Genomic DNA, 13,306 nt, shown 5'->3' on the forward strand with positions numbered 1-13,306 from the left:
GGCTGGATCAGGCCCCGCGGGATGAGCAGCAGCTGGGAAGCGAGGCCGGAGCACAGGGAAATGGGGGACGTCCTCTGCCCTCCAGGTCCGAGGTGCTGGGGGTCTTGGGTGCTTACCGAGGGTCCCTGCCATGGGAAATCCTGAGCTGCCTTCAGAGGGCTCCAGATCCAGCCATGCCATGTCCCCGTCAGGCAAGGGAAAGGGGGAGGAAAGGGGAAAAGGCAGAGAAGGAAGGAGGGGTTGGGGAAGGAAAATAACACCGAATCCAGCCAGGCAGCACAAATCCTCTGGAGCAGCAGGCAGGCTGTGGGCCACCCTGATCAGGCAGCTGTGCTGGGCTGGCAAGCCCCAGCTTGGCTCCCGGCATCAGCCCCGTGTGCCACATCAGCCCCCGGCACCGTGTCGGCTGCATGCACTGTGTCAGCCCCCTGCACTTGCAGCATGACCTTGTGCACCATCACGGCCCTGGGTGCTGCACTGGCACTGGGAGGTTTTGTATCCCCCGTGGGTGACACAGGGGCTGTGCTGGGCTGTCCACACTCCCAGGGGACAGAGGGGACAGGATGCTCCTGGATGGCCATAGCCAGCAGTGAGCGCAGCTCCTTGTGTTGCAGGGACAGGGTCACACTGGTGCTGGGCACCACGATGGCCCCAAGTCCTTTCCTCGCTGATGGATACCCTGGGGACCCTTCCCAGGCACCCACACCATGAGCCTTGGCTGTAGCACAGTAGCTTTGCCAAGGGCAGGTGTCCAGTGGCAGCCGTCCACCAAAAGCCTCGTATCGATTCCCATCATGGGGGTAGCAGTGGAAACTTCTTTGGAAGTGCCGGGAGAGCACGTCCAACAGGGACGTGGCGGGGGCAGTGACTGTACAGGGCCCCCGGGACCAGCCATAGTCGCCTTCCCCTCCCGGGAAGGGCCGTAACCTCGCTGCTGTCGACAGCTTGATTTGATGCCATTGAAGCGTTTGCTGGGAAACAGCTACATCAGGAGCAACATCTGGCGCGGCCCTTCCCTGGCAAAGCCGCGGTGGATCCGAGGGCAGAGCTGGCCTCTGGGTCTGCTGATGGTCCGGGTGCTGCTGGCGATGAGCGTGTCCCCTCCCAGGCAGAGCCGGGTGCCTGGGTGGTCCACAGGGAGATGGGGCCATGGCCTTTGGGCTCATGGGATTTCGGCTGGAACACACATTCCCTCTGTGCGTTCCCACCTCTGCATGCTGGTGACTGATCCGTCCCCTCACACCACGTACTTTTGCTTATCCAGGCATTGTCTCAGTGGTTTGGAAAATTAACGATTAATTAATAACAATAATTAATCACGATAATTAATAATAAAGGAGAAAGGAGGGAAAAGCTCCCCCTAAAGCTCCAGTCCAGGGTCTTCTCAAGCCAATTTCATTTTTCAAACCCACTCCCATACAGAGAATATGGGAATTGCTCCCATTAGTTCTCCCACCACCACCCAGGACTGCCCCGCAACCTTGGCTTTGATTTTCCTGGCACAGGACAGCACCACTCCACACCATGGTTGGGGTTTCTCACTGGCCTTTCCAGAATTTTTTGACCCACCTTTTTCCCAGAATTTGGGCTTTAACTGCATCCATTTACCCACATAGCCTGTAAGATGCAACTGCAATGAGGGGAAGTGGTGTGGAAAACATCCCAAAAGGGGATGGAAAAGAGGGAGGGACAAGGTTCTGTGGGTGGCACCCACTGGTGGTGGCTCCAGTGGTGCCAGAGGGCACCATGTGATCGGCACATCCCTGAGCTTCCAGTAGTTATGGAAATAGAACTAAATAAAGACCTGTGTGTGTACCTAGACCCCGAAAAGGTGCTGAGATGTTACCAGTGGGTGCTGTGAGGAAACAAGGCTGAGCTGGGACCCATCAAACCATCTGTGCAGTTTGTGCAGCTGTGGCAGAGGTGCCAGCAAAGGGACTGTCTGGAGCCACTCATGGTGGTGGCATGAGGGTGGTGATGAGACACATGGGGACATACGTGGATCCATGTCCCAGCTCTAGGCTGCCTGGCACCACAGGGAAGTGTGGGATGGTCTTGGCGCGCACACCACCAGCACCTCGTCCCCTCCCCTCATAACACTCATTGCCTTAATGGAGGCTGAGGGGACAGCACTGGTGTCACCACTGCATCACAGTGCCAAGGGAGCAACGCCAGGGATGTCCCCAGGCACCTGCAAACCCTTGGGGCTGCCCTAACCCAGGCTCCGACATCTCAATCCGTGTCTGAAACAGGCTCTGTCCACCCCAGCGCCCCAGACCCACTGGTGCTGGAGATGGGCAGGATGCATCCCCCCCTCACCGAGCCCTTCATTAGCCCTCACAAGCCACTCAGCTGCCTCAAGAGATCAAACCAGTGACCCAGGTGTGTCCCTGCACCCAGCACAAGCAGAGTGAGGAAACAGGGAGCTCTAATGATGACGGTGGCGAGGCGCTCGGAAATGACGGCTGCCGGCGGGAGCAGACAGCTTCCAGATGGCATCGCGCCGGGGCAGGGGGATCACTGGGGCAGGGGGGGCTGTGGGAGGCAGCAGCCGGCAGAGATGGGCAGAGCCAGCAAGTTGAAATGACTTTTTTTGCAGCAGAGCCTGTGGTTCTGGCCCTCCGCGCTGCTGCTTCCAGTAATTAGCCCAATAATTAAAAAGAATGGTGATAAGCGGGGTGTGCAGAGGGGCTCGCAGGATCCAGGAGTCCCTGGAGAGGGTGTGCAAGGAGAGGGGGAGTGATTTGCAGAGCTGAGGGCTGGTGGGTGTGTGAAACACAGAGCGTGAGGCTGGGGGACCCCGACATGGCATGGGAGGGTCACTGTACCACATGGGGCAGGCAGGGAGGGTTGGGCAGCAGGGATGGGGCAGCTCCCAGCAGCAGGGGCAGAAAGGTGGCTGGGCCTGCTGCTGGCAGGGAGGGTGCAGCTGGACCCAGCACCCCCCTGCCTGTGGGCACCATGCTGCAGTGTGGAGTGATGAAAGGAGATGGGATAGCGGAGGATGCAGGGCGCTGCAAGGTGAGGATGCAGCACCAAGAGATGTGATGTGGGGCGACACGGCGCGATGCAGAGCGATGCAAGGTGACACAAAGCCAGCTGCTGTGATCCAGGGCAATCCAGGGCGATGGAGCCCACGGGGATGGGATGCAGGATGATGGGGTGGGATGCAGTGCAGGGTGCAATGCAAGCCAATGCAATGCAGGGCACCGTGATGCAGGGAGATGAAATGCAGGGCGATGTGATGCAGGGCAATGTGAGGTGATGCAGGAGGATGCGATGCAGGGCAGTGCAATTCAGGGCGATGCAATGCAAGGCAACATGATGCAGGGAGATGAAATGGAAGGTGATGCGATGCAGGAGGATGCAAAGCAATGTGATGCAGGGCAATGCAATTCAGGGTGATGAAATGCAAGGCAACATGAAGCGAGGCAAAGACATGGAAAGTGATGTGATGCAAGGGTAGTGTGAGGCGATGCAATACAGGGTGAATCAGGGCAGCGCAACAGGGTGATGTGATGCAAGGCAACACAATGCAGGGAGGTGAAACACAAGGTGAGGTGTGATGGAGAGCGATGCAAGGCGATGTGGGGCAGTGCAGGGCAGACAACACAGGTGAGGTGAGGTGATGCAGCATCAGGTGCTGCATTCCAGGGTGGCAGCGAGGCAATGCCCATCAGGGTGGTGCCCAGCAGGCAAGGTGAGGTGAGGCGATGATGCCCCCGTGGCGCAGGAGACATGGGCCCTCTTGGTCCCCGGCCTGCCATGGTGGCAATGCTTCATTTGAATTCTTGCCTCTCTCTCTTCGCAGATAACGAGCCCGCGCCATGCAGTCCTTTCGAGAAAGGTGTGGTTTCCATGGCAACCAGCAGAGCTACCAGCCGACTTCACAAGATACATCACGCCTGGAGAATTACAGGCATCAAAGTCAGGCAGGGCCGAACTGCGAGCGGCAGAGGCTGGTGGCAAAGGAGTACTACAGTCAGCAGCAGCTGCCGTACGCGGGCTACGAGAACAGCGCCGTGGAGAAATACCACCGGGGAAACAAGCAATTAGCGGGGCAGCAGCTGCAGGGCAGGCCGGCCTTTTCCAATTACACCGTGCAGGAGAACAGCCCTTATCCAGCCCGGTATTCTGGGGACGAGAGCCTGCAGGCATGGGGTGGCCAGCCACAGGCGCTGCCCGGTGGCGTGGCCAAGTATGAGGACAGCCTGATGAAGAAGACGGCGGCGTTGGCAGGTGGGCGGCCGTACCACGAGCCGGCAGCCGCCTCACTGCCCTTCCGGACTCACTTCCAGCAGCAGCAGCAGCCACAACAGCAGCAGCAGCAGCCACCCGCGCTCCCCTACCCCAAACTGCAGCGGCAGAAGCTGCCCAACGACGTCTCCTCTCCCATGCCCTTCTCACAGAGCCCTCACTTTGGGCAGCACTCGCAGTCCTTCCCTGCCTCCTCCACCTACTCCTCGGTGCCGGGGGGCAGCCAGCCGGCACACTCCTACAAGAGCTGCACGGCGCCCTCGGGGCAGCCGCCGCTGGAGCGGCCCCTGGGCAGCGCCGCCAGCCTGGCCCCCGGCCCCCGTGTGCCCAACCTGCACGGCTACCAGCCCAACCGCATTGGCTACGAGCAGCCCCCACAGCCGCCGCCGCAGCCCCCACAGCCACCGCCGCCGCAGCCCCCTCAACCACCGCAGCCCCCGCAGCCGCCACAGCCCTTGCAGGGGCGGCATCACACCCCGGAGTCCCTCCACTACCAAAACCTGGCCAAGTACCAACATTACAACCAGTCAGGCCAGACCTACTGCCAGAGCGACGCGACACCCGTCCGGACACCCGAGCAGTACTACCAGACCTTCAGCCCCAGCGCCAGCCACTCTCCAGCTCGCTCCGTCGGCAGATCCCCATCCTACAGCTCCACTCCCTCCCCGCTGATGCCCAACCTGGAGAACTTCCAATACAGCCAGCAGCCGCTGAGCACCGGCGCCTTCCAGGCCGGCATTGCCGACCACAGCCATTTCATGCCGCTGCTGAACCCTTCTCCCACTGATGGGACGAGCCCTGATGCTCAATCCGGGAACTGTAAAAACTTGCAGAAGGAGAAGCTACCAGAAAACCTGCTGTCGGACCTGAGCCTGCAGAGCCTGACAGCACTCACCTCCCAGGTGGAGAACATCTCCAACACTGTCCAGCAACTGCTGCTCTCCAAAGCAGCCGTGCCCCAGAAAAAGGGTATCAAGACCCCAGCAAGGACCCCCGAGCAGCTCAAGGGGCAGCACTGCAGCCCCGAGAGCAGCACCTACTCAGCAGAGCAGGTGGGGACTCCCCTGTCTGACCCACTGAGCACCCCACAGTCAGTCCATGCCGAGACACAGGACGCTGACTATCTCAGTGGGTCAGAGGATCAGCTGGAGCGGAGTTTCCTGTACTGCAACCAGAACCGCAGCCCTGCCCGTGTCAACAGCAACTCCAAGGCAAAGCCCGAGTCAGTGTCCACCTGCTCCGTGACCTCCCCGGACGACATGTCCACCAAATCGGACGACTCCTTCCAGAGCATCCACGCCACCCTGCCCCTGGAGACCTTCACCAAGTATGTGACCAACGAACGGGACTGTCCCCGGCTGCTCCTCAGCGCCCTGTCCCAGGAGGAGCTGGCTTCCGAGATCATTGTCCTGCAGGACGCCATCAGTGAGAAGGCGGACAAAGCCTGGGCCAACTTGCCCATGCTGAGCAAGGAGGCCAACAAGTCCCCCTTCCAGCTGGAGAACCACCGGCCCAGCCTGGACTCCATGGTGAAGGGCACCTGGCCCAGTCAGGGTGACTCCAGCACACTCACCGAGCCCCTCAAGTTGGACAAAGCTTCAGGGGCCAGCGCAGAGAAGGACTTTGGCGAGGAGGTGTATGAGGGTCCCCAGGTGGAGTTCACGACCACCGAAACCAAGGATGTGCTGAAGGACACTGCCCCACTGGCCTTCAACTCCAAGCCCAGCATCCCGGCAGCGACATCGAGTGCAGGAGCCACTGACTACAGCTGCTACTCAAACACCACTGCCAACTCGGTGGGGTCTGAGAATGCTATGGAGCACTTCGACTGGCCGGAGGAGAGCCTGGGAGAGGCATGCCTGCGGTGGAAGGAGCTTCAGGCCACTGACCTCCCCAAGGGCTTGTTCCCCAGCAAATTGGTGAGCTCCTGCAAGGAGAAAAAAAACGCCTGTGGCTTGGATCTGTGCGACGGAGAGCAGCCAGCCAAGAGTGAGCCGGCCCAGGACTTCGGGGAGCAGGCGATGGAGGAGGAGGAGGCACTGACCTACGATGAAGCAACAAAGGCAGACAGCGAGAGGTGGCTTCAGGACACCCGGCACTGCTGCTCAGCTGGGGACTTCAGCGAGATCCCCATCATCTCCTCACCAGATCTGAAGGAGTCAGACCTGGAGGCAGAGGAGTACTCCTCGCTCTGTGAGCTGGCTGGCTCAGAGCAGAAGTCGGTGACATATGACGCCTCGCCGCCCAAGCCCCCGGAGATGCCAGCTGTGCTGTCCTCCAGCGAGGTGCCCGTGTCCGCCGAGGAGACCGTCAGCACGGTGGAGAAGGAGGGCTCAGCTCCCACCCCGCGCCTCTCCGGCCAGTCTGTCATCCTGCTGGGCCCTGCCGTGGGCACGGAGACCAAGGTGAAGAGCTGGTTCAAGTCCTCCCTTCCCAACATCCAGTCCGAGGAGGAGAGCGGTGGAGGGGAAACATCCCATCTGGAGGCTGCTGATGCCGAATCTGCCTCGTCAGTCACAGTGAAGCAGCAACTCACACCCGAAAATGTGCTCGGGAAGATGGAGCCTGTCTCACGGGGCAAGAGCCTCCGCAACAAGAGGGTGCACTGCCGGCTGCCGGAGGGGGACAACCCCGGCAGCGCCGTGCTGACCCCATTTGATGAGCTGCCAGCGGCAGGCGGCGTGGCCAGTGCCTGCCTGGGGCCAGATGGACAGACGGAGGTACCGAGCAAGAGCGCCCAGAGCCAAACGCCCCGGTTTCCAGCTGAGGGTCTCCCGGCGCGCATGTGCACCCGCTCCTTCACCGCCCTCGCCGAGCCCCGCGCCCCGGCCCCGCTGGAGGGGCTGAAGGCTCCCACACACCAGGAGAAGCTGGGGAAGAAGCCCGGCTGTGGCGTGAAGCAGCGGGTGGCTTTCAAAGCCAGGAAACGCAGCAGCCGGCCCGCCCCCAGGGTGGTCCAAAACAGCAGTGATGCCACCCTCCTGGTGCCTGGCTTGGTGGCGGCAGAGGAGGCGGCAGGGCCGACACCACTGGAGGGGGATGCGGTGGAGGCGGGGGAGAGGGACCAGCGGTCGATGATCCTGCGCTCCCGGACGAAGACACAAGAGGTTTTCTACACCAAGCGGCAGCGGGGCAAGCGGGCAGCCGACGTCCGGCTGAAGAACTGCAAGGCACCCAAAAAGCTCATATCCAACAACCACCTCCCACCTGCCTTCAAGCTGGCAGCACCGGGCAGCCCCCACAAGGAGGGCAAGGTGGGTGCCCGGATGAAGCTGCCCAAAGCAGGGCCGGGCATGGGGGGCAAGATGTCGGAGCGGCCACTGCACTCGCTGAAGAGGAAGTCCACCTTCATCTCCCCCATCCCCACCAAGAAAAGGAACCTTGTCCTGCGGAGCAACAGCGGCGGCGTGAAGGAGGAGAAGCCAGAGGGCCCCCCCAGCCTCTTCAAGAAGATGCCAGTGGCCAAGAAGGTGAAAGCCAAGCTGCCTCCCAAGAGCTCTGGTGAAGCCGTCCCGAAGCCCCCCCTGCCAAAGGAGGCCCCTGATGTCTGCATCAAGATCACCTCCCGGGCAGCCTTCCAGGAGGCCACCAAGACCAAAGTGCTGCCTCCCCGCAAGGGCCGTGGCCTCAAGCTGGAGGCCATTGTCCAGAAGATCACCTCGCCCAACCTGAAGAAGTTCACCTGCAAACCGGCGGCCACGGCGGCAGTGGCCACCGTGACTGCCTATGGCTCCTCCCTGAGCCCAGCCGGGGCGGAGCGGGAGCGAGTGGTGAAGCACAGTGGGGTGGCTGCAGCGGTGGGTGACGTGAGGCTGCCCAAGCCAGTGGCAGCACAGAAGGTGCCCACCATGCCAGTGACTGAGCCGCTGTGCCGGAACCCCAACGGCCGATCACCGAAAGGGAAACCAGGCAGCGGGAAGAAGCTCTCTCCTGAAGGCTGCCAGGGTGATGCCTGTGGGCCGACGCTGGGGGCCCAGTCCAGCCCCACCATGGGGGCCAAGAACCTCGGGCTCCTGCCCAAGAAGAGGAACCGCAAGGGCAAAGCGGCAGCGCTGGGCATGGCCAAGGCGCCGCTGGGCCCTGCGCCACCGCTGCTGCCCCGGGAACGTGTGGCCAACCCAGGCGGTGGGGAGGAGGCACCGCGGGAGAAGAAACCAAAGACTGAGGAGAAGGAGGTGGGGGGCAGCGATGGCCCCCCTGAGGGACGCTCTGCTGCTGGGCCAGCGCGGGGGCCAAAGCCGCGGGCCAACCACTCCAACTACAACGGCTACTCCAAGCGGCAGCGGAAGCGTCTGGGCCACGGCAAGGCCAAGGCGGTGCCGGCGCGGTGCAAGAGCCGCGGGAAGCGGCGGCGGCAGTCCCAGCAGGCCCCGCTGGTGCATCCCGCCGAGCCTGAGATCCGACTGAAGTACATCTCCTGCAAGCGGCTGCGGGCGGACAGCCGGGCTCCCCCCTTCGCTCCCTATGTCCGCGTGGAGCGGCGCGGGGAGTTCACCACCACCTGCACCATCATCAACTCGCCTGGCGATGAGGCGCGGCTGCAGCGGGGACCGGCCGGGCTGGCACCGCGCCCGCGGGCAGCCCTGCCCGCCTCCTCCACCATGCACATGGGGCCGGTGGTGTCAAAGGCGCTGAGCGCCGCGTGCCTGGTCTGCTGCCTCTGCCGCAACCCCGCCAACTACAAGGACCTGGGGGACCTCTGCGGGCCCTACTACCCCGAGGACTGCCTGCCCAAGAAGAAGTCACGGCTGAAGGAGAAGGTGCGGGTGGAGGGGCTGGGCGAGGACACCATCGCACCCGCCATGGCCGAGCGGGTGCCCCGCGGGATGGAGGGCAGCTGCGGTGCCGGCGGGAAGGCGGCGCGGCCGGAGGGTGCTGCCGAGGCGGCCAAGCAGAGTGCGCTGCGCTCCAGCCCACGGGGCATGTTCCGTAGGCTGCAGAGCTGCTACTGCTGTGACGAGAGGACAGAGGGCGAGGAGGCGGCCGAAAAGCCCCGGCGGCACGAATGTCACAAGGCTGAGTCCCCGCCGCAGGAGCCGGCGGGCGACACGCAGGAGCACTGGCTGCACGAGGCCTGTGCTGTATGGACCGCTGGGGTTTTCCTGGTGGCGGGGAAGCTCTACGGGCTGCAGGAGGCTGTCAAGGCGGCTGCCGACCTGGTAAGAGCTCGGCTGCACGCCCAGCACCACATCCTGAGGCAGCATCTCCTGCTGGCCTCCTTCAGCCAATGTCATTCCCCTGGCCGTGCCTCTGGTCGGGATGAAAAATTAATAGTTTTGCCTTGGAAGCAGAGCAGGTGCTCAGTGCCATGAACCACGCTGTGTCCCTGTGAGATTTGTGCACCTAAAACCCCCCTTTTAGGTGCAGAAATGTATTTATGGGGTTATGTTTTGGGAGGGTGGCTGGGCTCCCTGGGACTGTCACATCCCCTGGCCCAGCCATGCGTCACATGGGGTGGTTCAGAGTGGGACAGATGCAGCAGGAATGGAAGATGAATGTAGGTTCAACATGGCCTGGTGCTGTGGTGATGAGCAGCAGGGGAAGGGGAGCTGCAGGGATGGGACGACCCTACCCTGCCCCTCTCCCAGACCCACTGGAGCATGGGCACATGGAGCAAGCAAAATAGCGAGGTCACTGATGGGGACCACCATAGGGGGATGAGAAGTTGTGTGTACCCCATCCATGGAAGTGTTCAAGGCCAGGTTGGACAGGGCTTGGAGCAACCTGATCTAGTGGAAGGTGTCCCTGCCTATGACAGGGCTTGGAACTGGATGAGCATTAAGGTCCCTTCCAAACCATTCTGGGATTCTGTGACATGGGTTTTTTGTGCTGGAGAGAGAAAGGGGACAACCCCCCAGCAGAGGCTGAGCAGAGGGTCTCTAGCAAGTCCCTCAGTGCCAGGTTTGGGATTGGCTGTATTCCTAAACCTGAGTGCTCATGTCATGGCTCTCTGGAGGTTGCTGCCCTCACCACGGTCCAGGTACTCCCTTCCCTGCAGCACCCGTTGGGCACGGGGCAGGAGATGGGGACCACTGTGGTCCTCTACCACCTCTGCCACCAAGCCATGGCACAGCCCAGGTCATGTCCCTTCTCCTCCGCACCCCTGCCCCATGGAGCATGGCTGCAGGCTCAGTGCCATCCACAGGAGGGGTATGGCAGGTAGAAACCTTGTGCATGGCTGCAGACGGCCAAGTGAGAGGTACAGTGTGGTCCATGGTGTGCTGGCACAGGAGGAAGGATATTGCCTGGAATAGGTAACAAGGGCCTGGAGAGGAGCGGGGACACCCGCCTTGCCCTCACTGCTGGGGCCGTTGGGGTTCTCCGCACCTGTGCTGGGCTCTGATGGAGTTTCTCTGTCTCTCCACATCTCTTCTTCCCTGCTCCGAATTCCCGGGTGCGTTCACAGAAGTGCTCGAGCTGCCAGCAAGTGGGAGCCACTGTGGGCTGCTGCCAGAAGGGGTGTCCCCACACCTACCACTACGCGTGTGCCATCGACACAGGTGAGCCTAGCTGTGGGGACAGGGGTGCGGGGTCCCTGGGCACCCTCTGGACATGGGGCCTGTTGCTCCAAGGTCAGGGTGAGCCTGTGGCTCCCCACCTGCTGGGATGGTGATGCCCACTGCACCAGCAGCACTGGCATGTCTTTATGTGGCCTCAGATGAGTCCCTCATACAAACGCTGTAGCTGGTCTAGGAGGTAGTGGGTGGCTGTGGACCAGGGGGCCACTGTGTCCCCCTGCCCAGGGACAACTCTCTTGCAGTGCGAGGTTTCCCCTGACACATCCTTCTCTCCTCTCAGGTTGCTTATTAACCGAGGAAAGCTTCTCTCTGAGATGTCCCAAACATAAGGTAAGCCCAGAGGCCCCCTGTGCACCCTCCAAAGCTCCACAGCTCCCTGGGACAGGAGGACCTGCCTTCTGACCCCAAATTCCTGGGGCCACCCATCCTGGGCACTCAGCCCCGCATGGGCGTTGCGGGGGGCATCGCATCCCTGGCGATACTGGGGGGGTGGCCAGTGAGTGGGTGCTGGGTCTGGGGTGGGGGTCTCACCTCCCTTCTCTGAGCACCGATGAGGTGGTGGGTGATGGTTGAATCCCTGCTCTAAGCACCGCGTCCCAGATGGGTGCCCGGTTATTGGTGGGGGGTGCTGATGGGGACAACCCAGGGCTATCACCCCGCCTCCATCGGGACCCCCGGGCTGACACCCTCCTTCTCCCCGCAGAGGCAGCCGGTGTAGCGCCCGCGGGCACCCGCCCCGCCGCCAGTGAGGGACCGGCGGAGGAGGCAGCGGCCGGAGCGGGGCCGGGCCGTACCGGGGACCCCCCGCTGCCCGTGAGCGCCCCGGGACCCCCCGAGCCCGCTCCGCGCGGGCGGAGCCAGCGCCGGGTTTTCTCCCACGCCGGGCCTCCGGTAAAACCTGGTCTGGATACACGGGGGACGGATCGGGATCCCCCACCCGCGATGGCTGCACGGGGGGGCGGGGGGGTGGTCCACGTACAAGGGGGGGATCCCGACGACGTTGTCTTACTGTGGGGCCGCCGGACTCCCCGTGGGTCCCGGCTCTCCATATCACACTGATCTGATCTGAGATGTTGCCTTCAGCAAACCTCACGGTGTTTGTATATAGTTCAGCGGAGAAAAGGATTAAAAAAAGACAAAAAAAAAAAAGACCAAAAAAAGTAGAAAAAAAGAGAAAAATGAGGAAAAAAAAAAACAAAACAAACAACGGCCTGCTGTTTGAAACACCACTCTGCTTTTTCCATTTTGTTCTTCCATCTCCTGTCTGCCGCCACCCACACTCAGGGTGCCGGGGGGGGCGAGGGGTGCTTGGTCAGGCCGGTGGGGCACCCACCAGGCTGGCCCAGCCCCGCTCCTGAACCCCAAACCCTGACTCATTGCACCCACCACCCTCACACTCCATGGGGTGCTGGCACTGCTGGGCTGGGGACACCTGGTCCTGCTTGTGAGGACCCCCAAAGCCCACCCTCCTGCCTCTGCTTGGCCTCGCCAGCACCTCTCTGCGGCTCCTCGTGCGGGGGGCTTTGCTCCCCGTGCTTGTGCTGAACCCCATGACTTTGGGTACAAACCCCACGGCTCTGGGTGCTGAACCCCACAGCTTTGGGTGCAAACCCCAGGATCTGGGTGCAAATCCCATGGCTCTGGGTTCTGAACCGGAGGAGAAGGAGGAGGAGTCATTTGCCTCCTCCCTCCACATGGCCCTGGCTCACCCCTCACTGCCCTGGGTTTGCTCGGCTCCCTTGGCTTTTGCTTCCCTTCCTGGCTGCCTCGGTGGATCTGGGGGGCCCAGTACTGGGGTGACCCCCTGCCCTTGTCCCCAGGCTGCACGCCCCAGCCTTTTGTCACCTGCACACTGACACAGGCAGCAAATAACCAACCCAGGGCAAACCCACCCCAAATCCCATCTTAAAAACAGCCACCAGCCACCCCTCAACTCCAGAGCATCCTACAAAGGGGAGCACAATGCTGGCCCCATCTGTGTCCCCCGCAGAGCCAGCGCCTCGTGTCCCCACCACCTCTCTTGTTCCCTCCATTCCATCCATCTCTCACCCCAAGGTTTGCTGGCCACACAATGTCTGTCGTTTCAGCAGCTGCCTCGGACACAGGAGCGAAAAACACAAAAAAGGAGGTGAGAAAAATAAAAAAAAAAAAAGGGGAGAAATAATAATAAAAAATAATTAATTTAAAGATAAAAAAAAAATAAAAATCCTGGTGTCCTTGGCAGTGTTGCCTGAAATCTGGCTATTTTTAGTGACATCTTGTACATATGACTGTAAAATGGTAAACCGTGTGTATTATATATTGCCTCATTATATAGTGTATATATATGTATACATATACATATATATAATATATATGAAGACTGTAAATGTTAAGACTAGTGTTCTTATTAGTATATTGCTTCACACTGAAGATTGTGTGTAACAAGCTGTTTCTAAAAGATGTTTATTTTCCTTAAGAGTAAAAAACAGGTCATTGCATTCAGAGCGTCAATAAAGATACAACGATTGTTTTGGAAGTACGTGGCGCCC

The 13,306-nt window shown here is 61.0% G+C and overlaps 1 protein-coding gene across 3 annotated transcripts in view; it reads left to right on the forward strand.

Annotated features, from left to right (window-relative positions):
• The window catches only part of RAI1 (retinoic acid induced 1), a 74,103-nt gene extending 60,807 nt beyond the window's left edge, over positions 1-13,296 (forward strand). For all 3 annotated transcript variants that reach the window (XM_032704480.1, XM_032704482.1, XM_032704481.1), the window contains 4 exons: positions 3,812-9,416; positions 10,664-10,757; positions 11,056-11,105; positions 11,479-13,296. In XM_032704480.1, the coding sequence (XP_032560371.1) occupies positions 3,828-9,416; positions 10,664-10,757; positions 11,056-11,105; positions 11,479-11,493 (5,748 nt within the window). In that variant the 5' untranslated portion in view covers positions 3,812-3,827 and the 3' untranslated portion in view covers positions 11,494-13,296. The remainder of the gene's footprint in view (positions 1-3,811; positions 9,417-10,663; positions 10,758-11,055; positions 11,106-11,478) is intronic.
• The last annotated feature ends 10 nt before the right edge of the window (positions 13,297-13,306 follow it).

The sequence above is a fragment of the Chiroxiphia lanceolata genome, chromosome 16 (assembly GCF_009829145.1).
Source record: "Chiroxiphia lanceolata isolate bChiLan1 chromosome 16, bChiLan1.pri, whole genome shotgun sequence".
NCBI classification, from domain to species: domain Eukaryota; kingdom Metazoa; phylum Chordata; class Aves; order Passeriformes; family Pipridae; genus Chiroxiphia; species Chiroxiphia lanceolata.